Source organism: Opisthorchis viverrini (genome assembly GCF_000715545.1).
Source record: "Opisthorchis viverrini unplaced genomic scaffold opera_v5_115, whole genome shotgun sequence".
In the NCBI taxonomy this organism is placed as follows: domain Eukaryota; kingdom Metazoa; phylum Platyhelminthes; class Trematoda; order Opisthorchiida; family Opisthorchiidae; genus Opisthorchis; species Opisthorchis viverrini.
Window position 1 is genome coordinate 198,326 of NW_008751773.1, and position 8,448 is coordinate 206,773.

At 46.1% G+C, this 8,448-nt stretch overlaps 1 protein-coding gene across 1 annotated transcript in view; it reads right to left on the bottom strand.

Annotated features, from left to right (window-relative positions):
* Positions 1-2,125: 2,125 nt before the first annotated feature.
* The window catches only part of T265_13900 (hypothetical protein), a gene marked incomplete at both ends in the record, with an annotated part of 25,098 nt that continues 18,775 nt past the window's right edge, over positions 2,126-8,448 (bottom strand). Inside the window, 5 exons of the mRNA XM_009171068.1 lie at positions 2,126-2,350; positions 2,428-2,744; positions 2,884-3,552; positions 5,229-5,512; positions 7,735-8,244. Of these exons, the coding sequence (XP_009169332.1) occupies positions 2,168-2,350; positions 2,428-2,744; positions 2,884-3,552; positions 5,229-5,512; positions 7,735-8,244 (1,963 nt within the window). The remainder of the gene's footprint in view (positions 2,351-2,427; positions 2,745-2,883; positions 3,553-5,228; positions 5,513-7,734; positions 8,245-8,448) is intronic.

Below are 8,448 nucleotides of genomic sequence, written 5' to 3' on the forward strand. Positions count from 1 at the left end.
CTGTGAAGTAATTTTCAGCTGCAGTACCCTTTCGGTGGCTAACTGCCAGCAGAAGGAAGCACGAGGGTTGGGATGTTGCCACGTTGTCCAGGCTTAGACGGGGGAAGTCGAGGTCGGATTCGAAACGCGGACCTTCCGGTCAGTAAATTCACCCTCTAACCACTGGGCCATCTCGCCATGAGTTTATTTACCGCATGCGAGTTATCTCTCCCGAAAACCAGTCCGCCCGTTCCAGCGTTACTGATTCAGTGTTCGCACCATTGAAAATACCGATGATCAAAGATGAAGCATGTTAATGTTCCAGGTCGTCATGACTGTTTCTGATTTATACAAGAATAGGGAAAATTGCAGAACTGTATACTCGAGCCTTGCCAGGTGGGCTAACGGCACCTCTACGCTGTAAGTTAGCTAGAACCCTTCTAACAATGTTATATCTATCTACACTACCGGGAGTTAAACAGCTACCCAGGTAAACAAAATCTGCCTATCACCTGAATCACCCCAAAGCTCGAGTTTTGGGTTCGACCTTATCTGGTTTTGCAACGGTACTTTACAAGCTGCAGATGTGGAGCGCACCCCGAACCGGAGCAAAAGAATCCAGGCATTTGATGGTACTTTAATTTCAATGGGCTCAAAAAGAGGGAGCCTTCCATGATCACATCGATAACAAAGTTGAATAAGAAAAAGAGGCAGTGCGCATTCTTCTGTGACCAACTGGATGTAGTGAACGCAGGTGATAGTTAAATAAAAACCTTCAAAGCGGGGTCAAAAATTTATGGGTTACTTCTGCACCACAGACAATGCTGTATCGCTATGCTAACCGTATTTTGCACTATCGATTAGTTAACCATGGGTAACCAAGCTCCGTAGGGAATGTAACACAAATGCACTCACTATACTCTTGTAGACTAAGCTGTTCACACACAAGTATGGCCGTAAGTAGCAAGCGGCACTGATAGCAGCACCGGTGGGAGAAACTGATCATTATCTGCTGTGGCAAGACATTATATATATATATATATNATTATTTTCGGTCACCTCACCTGGAAGTACCAAGCTGTCCTGAGATTCCCTTTACGAAAAACTTGAAGAACCTATGACTCTCCGCTGATCACGAGATTCGGTTGCGTCCCAGATGAGTCTCCAGTGAAAACCAAATTGGTATGCAAATGAGTGTGTAAGTAGAATTTCGTGCCATTCGGGGTCAATTGGAAAATAAGTTTGACGGAAACTCGGGAAATATGCCTACCTAATGAACCCCAAGAGAGGTGAAATCGGTAGTGGGCTATGGGAGAGTCTTCAGAGCAATGTATTACGTCTATACAAAGGATCTAGCTTCGTTTTAAGACGTGTACATAGTGTCGTTTCAAATAGGGGGTGACGACCGTGAATGCACAGAATGCAGAACGGTTCCTAGCGAAAATAGTTATTCGCTGATGGATGAGAATTTTCACGGTGCGATTAGGCGAATGTATTGCAGGGCACGGTGCAAGAAAACATGCTGGGTTTCGTTAATCACGTCCGTGGACAAACAGAGTCGCGCTGGACCAAGTGTTTCGATGGGAAAAATTCGGACAGAAATCCAAGAGCTGGACCGCGCCACTGGCTGTCTGCCAACACCGTACACCGACTAACACTATACTTGCTTCATGACATTGGTTGTCTACAAGGCATCGAAAATCAAGCCAGTTCTCTATTGTGTTGAAATAGGTAGGCTCCTGTCTAACCCAAGTTTAACAACCTTGTGGAAAACCTGCGCAACGAAAACGTATGGCGAAACCAGAGCCACCCGTTCCACCTAATACAGACAGCTCGCTAGCACCAAACCTTAGTCTCTCTCTATAAGACGCCCACAAGAGCGACCAACATAGGTCATGAGACACAGCAGCATGCCGTGTTGCAGGTACGGTACTCTGGTGGAGAGAAGATTGACGTGAGGTAAATAAATTGATGCAACGGTACACAACCCGCTGCGCATCAGTAACTCTTTCTGACAAAAGATATAACAGACAAATCTACCAGGTCGTATACAACACAGCACAACTATGAGCCACCGACAACACACATTACGTTTTGACGTCTGATGAGTGCCCTAGTATAACGCAGAACGAAAGAACAAATATCGGAAAATTATATTGCAGATAAAACTTATTTACAGTGGAACACATTAACGGCGTGACGTGTGGTGTTTTTTGTGTTTGGATCGCTTGCGTTCAGGAGACTCATCTCGCTCACGAGGCACAGGCGAATGCGAATGCCTTGAGGATGAATCACGTGAAGATGAAGATTTATGGGAGCGCTCCTTCGGCAATGCGTAAGCAGAAGGCGGAGAACGCATTCGCCTACGAGCCTGCAAGAAATAAACACCCATTAGCTCTCTGTGGCAGGCGAATCAGAAAACAAGCAATCGGAGGCTGTAAGGCTTACTTTGACTTCTGCTTCCAGAGAGGCTAGCGACTCTTCGTGACGTCGTTTTAGGCTAGCCACGACAGCATGAGCTACGGCTGCAGGAACAGAATCTGGTGCGGGAGGAGGCGATGAGCTGACACTGAGAGCGCTCATGCTGGCACAAGGTCGCATGGATGAGTGATCGGAACGACTTGCAAATGACACGCTAGCCGAGGATGCACCTGTTCGAAGTTGTGCAACAAGTTGCGCAGCACGTCTTCGTCGCTCCTGACGCAGGCGCTCTTCTGTCCTGCTCGATTTGCGATTGTCTGGTGAATGTGACGCTTCGACGGTATCTGTAGAAAACACAAGACCATACAATTGAATGCTGCTGTTAGAGGGAGCTTTTCCTCTGAAAAGGCGACAACCAGAGTTGCAAAAGCGGGAAGTCAAGCTTAAAAAATGGAGTAAAGATTAAACAAGGTAATCACTCACCCAACATACACTCAATCGCATTAGAACCTAGAGGCGGTGTACGCGGACTGGATTTGACCTCGGACTTGACATCTGGCGAGTTCGCTGGTGATGGTGGACTGTATGGACAGGGGATATCGGTGCGAGGATACAGAAGAGGATTGACTTTTGGCTCTTCAGATAACTTTCGTTCACGAGACGGCTTTGAACGTTGCTTGTCCTTCAAAGATTTAGCTTTGACAACAGGAGAGGGCGGGGAACTCGCAAGCGAACGCTCTGGACTTGATCCTGATGGAGAGCCAGATCGCGAAGACGCTGGAGAGGCAGCGCTGGAGCTGGATGCACTGGGAATTCCCGGGAGACTGAATCGTACAGGAGACTTAGAACGATCGCGATGGGAGCCGGCGGAGCCTGAAGCATCATCATCTGACGCGACAGAATTCATCGGGGTGGCGGGTCTAGCCGGTGAGTTATACTCTTTACCCAAAGCTGGACAACTGGATGTCAAACCACACTCAGTCGGAATGCTCGAATGAACATATACACTGGGTGGGGCTGCGTCTCCATTAGGATGAAGCTTTGTTGAGCTGCAAGGCTTCATAAGTTTGAAACTAATGCTTGATTGACGGTCGCTGATCATGTCCGAAGGTGAATCCGAGGGCTTCGTTTCAGACACCAAAGGACCGAGTGCTAGAGAAATACATAACCATAATAAATAACAAGGTCTCTGAATTGCAACAGCATGCGAGTACACATAGTAAATTAGGCAAACGAAATCGAGAAGTGCTCCGTAACAGCTTGAGATAGATGGGGTTCTGGTAACGCGGTGCAGACACCGCAATATCAAGTCTGTTACATGAGTTGTATTACTTATTATCTGTGGGTTAACCTATTTCTATCTATTTCTACCAGCAGTAAAGCAAAACAGGTCAGGTTGAGGCCTCTCAATTCTCGTGAACATCATTCAAGCGAGATCCAAACACAAATGGTTATCTGGCGAAAATGTATACCTTCACCAAATATGTTGATAAGTATTAATTCCGTCTTCTACTGCATAAACAGACATCTATTATCTCTTTGCTCGCCCGATAAGCAGACTGAAAAAAAAGTCAGTCGACGAACAGCACTGTTCTAAAATAGAGTGGCTAGTGTATCACCCTCATGAGATGATGTTAATGAACCAAGGAGGAATTGCACGAAAAGTAGGGGTCGATAATCCGATGTTTTCAGGATTCCACAATGTGTGGAGTAACACGAACGCGGAGCCGAACTTGCCAAGTAAGTGGACTTATCACAGAAATGGTGTTTTTTGTATGCATTGTCCCCTAGATCATGCTTGGATATTATTTTAGCAGACAATGGAATGCGAAGGTATTAGGACACGCCAACAGTGTCTTACTGTGAAGGCCCACTCCAGACTGTAGATCGAGTAAGACTGGTACTCTAGACCCGCAGGTACATGGTCCATCCTTCATAACCAGCTAGTGTCTAGACAGAGAAACTTCGTGGTATTTCAACGTCCGTTTCCCATGGATTATATGGCACCTGACACTGAAAGAGCGCTGTATTTCTGAGGAATCTGCATTTAACCTTATCCATTCACTGGACTTATCACAGAAATGGTGTTTTTTGTATGCATTGTCCCCTAGATCATGCTTGGATATTATTTTAGCAGACAATGGAATGCGAAGGTATTAGGACACGCCAACAGTGTTCTTACTGTGAGGCCCACTCCAGACTGTAGATCGAGTAAGACTGGTACTCTAGACCCGCAGGTACATGGTCCATCCTTCATAACCAGCTAGTGTCTAGACAGAGAAACTTCGTGGTATTTCAACGTCCGTTTCCCATGGATTATATGGCACCTGACACTGAAAGAGCGCTGTATTTCTGAGGAATCTGCATTTAACCTTATCCATTCACCTCTTTCGACGGGAAAATGGTTATGGTGCAATGAATAGCCGATGTCCAGCACTGGTGTCGTCATTATAATATGTCGCCACGTCCGTTCCATAACACCATAACTGAAATAGGAAAATCTAAAAAAAACTAAGACCTATGTACATACCACCTATTTTGTTATCATTATTATTAGTGATACATGGGTCAATAAGTCGCAGACACATGGATATTGTTTATGAAGGTATGAGTTTGATGTGCACTGCATGTTGAACGTTATAAAAATCGGCAGGTCATTTAGTGTGCGCAGAAACAGGTTGGGTTGAGAGACATGAATACTTCTTTCAGAGACCCATTGAAATCGGAGTTCATCTACCAGTGAGAATCCGGTTTCCTCTAGTGAGCCGGGTTTAGGTTGAATACGCAGCAGAGCTGCTTCGCCCATTACCTCCAGTGAAAGAACGTACCAGTGGCCTGTTGTGATGGTGCTGGCGTTTCGGTTGTATCTGAGTTAGAATGCGATGTCGCCGCGGGAACCAGTTTGTCCGCGTCTGAGTCTGGTAGATCCGGTAGGAGTTGTCTCCGACGAGTCAGGTAGTATGAATGATGTGGATGGTTCGGTCTCAAGAACGCGAATCGGGCATCTCCTCCTTTTTGGCGAGTAACTAATTCTTCAAACTCAATACCGTTGCGAGCCACGTATTCAGCCATCTTGTCGATTATCCCACGTTCCCCAGGAGTCATTGTTACACTGCACAAACGGGAAAGATAGAATTCCAACAAAGTTTTCTTACAACGTAGGGTGTCAAAATTAGGATAAAAATGCCAGGCGAAGAAGCTAACAGCCGAACCGACACTTTATGTGTTCGCCCTAGCGCACATCAAACAATGGACCCAAAAATGTCGACATGATTATGCGTAGCGCTGATCAGAACTGCTGCTCATTACACAAACAAGTTATGTAGAGATCGAACTGTTGCCACCAAAGCCAGTTGCAATGGTTACGGAATCTAGTCGGGAAAACCATAGTGGTCAGTGTGGTAACTGCAGAGCCTAAAGTTAGTGATTTCTTATTCAAACGATATACCTGCAAGGGAGTGAGGAGGAGGGAGGACAGTAGACCTGATTTCAAACAAGTACCGGAACACCAAAATAACAGTACCTCTGTACTGGCAAACAAGATGTGACGCTAAAAATTTGAATACGCTTCCAATATAAAGGTACCAGATTTCATCAAACATTAGTAACTTAGTTTCCCAACAGTAAGTGCGTCATTTTAGGATATATATTTATCTATGGCTGGATGACATCCAGTATGAATCTGCCGGTGAACAGTGACTAATCTGCTGAACGTCTGAGAATAGTAGATAAATCCCAAGCGGTTTGCTACGTGCAAGCCGCTGATATCAACAATAACCCGGGGCAGCCACGCAGATGCTTGTTGAAAGCCGTCAACCTGGATAAGCATCCCCGACGCACACGTATAGCGTCCATCAGTGTTAAATTTGGAGGATGCAAGTGTCAGTCACCTCTAGAACTATTGTAAGCATATCAGATATACGGACACAAACAACCATGCTGTCCCCTGGGCCAGCTCTTGGAGAACAGGGAGGTCAACACTTGTGTCATACCAGCACTTTATTCAAAAAATGCTGGAGATGAGTTGCTCGACTTTGGACCTGGACTGTGGCCAGGTAAGTCAGCGGATGATCTAGCCTAACGGGCGAAGAAGTAGTTAATAGTACAAAATGAGGTAAGGATTGCTACTGAGCCTCAGTTCCTGGCTTATTTCTGTAGATCATGTACAGGTGTACCATCCGCTTCAAACAGTTCCGCCAGCAACTGTGCGGCCATTACCGATAACAATGGTGATGCAGAAGAGCTTATGGGGCACGGAAAAGGGAGAGTACTGTTGACCATGAAAACGTTGTGATCCGGGCGAAAGCACAACAGTTCGCGTTCGAGTTACCAGCTTATACCAAGAAATCGAGCCTTTGTACTCTGAAAGTGTCTGCAAGCGCCGGTGAAAAGTGTCTTTAATGTTGCCCAGCCAACTCCCTGGGGTGCGTGTAATCACAGACATGCTTGCTTCGTTAACTTATGTTCGTTCAAAACGCACATACAAGTCTCACCGTACAGAGAAAAAGCAAGTGTAATCCACTTGAGCAGAACAACCTACAGCTTTACGCAAAACAATACGAGCATCAGCATGTCCCACAGCGAGGGCACAGCTGTCTCTCGAGCGGTGCATGCGGAAGTACCTGGAGGGGTCGGAAAGCTAGACTAGAGAGAACACAACATATGAAAGTTGAGTCTCGGGAAGGCAGTAAATGCCAGTTCCAGGTCGAGTTCAAACACACACTGAAAGTGCATGAAACGCGTCAATTCAAGGTTATCGGGAACTAATTTATCCCATACTTTTGGGAAATACACCTAAGGCTTACTATCAAGCGTCGCTACCTATTGGCTGGTGATCCGTTGGAAGTGCTGGGTAAATAGCTTGTAAACCAATCGTGGAAACATCACCAGTGCGGTGGGATGATGAAATTCTCCTTACCTGCTAGCGTTCATAACGTTTAAGGACAGCTTATTTATAGTTTCATTCATCCGTCTGTGATTTGAGTTGCGGTGTGATGTGTATTCTCGTACCCAATGAACCAACGGAATGTAAGAAATACGGACCACATGACGACACACCGTGAATGGAGAATGAATGAAGTGACGAGATGGCTGTCTCTCTATTGACCAATCACATCAAAATATATCAGATACCAGGAGTCATTTATGAGCTTTATAGCCACGAGCGCGCAGAAAAAAGCACCCATACGGATGCGGATTGATGGCGTCTTCCGAACTGACCAAGCCAATTACCAAGCTGAGTGGACAGCTCCACAGACACCCGAACAAACAACAACTAAGCTACACCATCACTGCACTTTTAATCAACCGAAGGAAGAAAGTAGTGAAACTTACGTCATTGACTGGTTAGTTTGTGCACTTTTTTGGACCAATTTGGCTTGGTACATGGCATTCACTGCTGCGGAAGCCGCAACTGCGGCCGCCTTCGCCGCTTGTTGAACAATGGCAGCTCTGTGTTCATCACTTATGGATGTGCCGGCACGCAAGACCATTTTGGCTTGTTGATCACTAAATTGTGTGTAGTAATGGGAGTAATAGTGCTTGTAATATTCTTGATAACATTGCTCATATTCTTCGGCAGAAGATTGAACATCTGCAGGGTTTTCGTGGGGTTTAGTTGGAGCGACCGAGTCATCGTTAGCGGGGTTTTGTGTGCTTGTATCGGCGGACTGGGAGCCTTCCGCATTCTGTGGTGGAAGGGGTCTCCGATCGGCGGACGGATCTGCACCAATCTCATCGGTAGCGGGTGGCGTTGCTGTGCGTGGCTCAGAAGAACACGATTCCTTGGTAGGTAGACTAGATGGACTTGGTTGAATTGCAGCTGCAGCTTGTGCTTGTGATGCCCTGAGAAAATCCGTGACAAGGAACGTGATAGACAGTATGCGCCACACTGAGAAGGCTCCACTAACCTGCCTTCATTGAATGACGTTGAGTGCGTAAACAACGCCACTCAGAAGCGGTTGTTGCAGGAATGCGGGATAGTTAACAATAATGGCAAAATCACAATTTAACTTTTACTGATCCGCAAAGTGCGACAAAGCCTCTGAG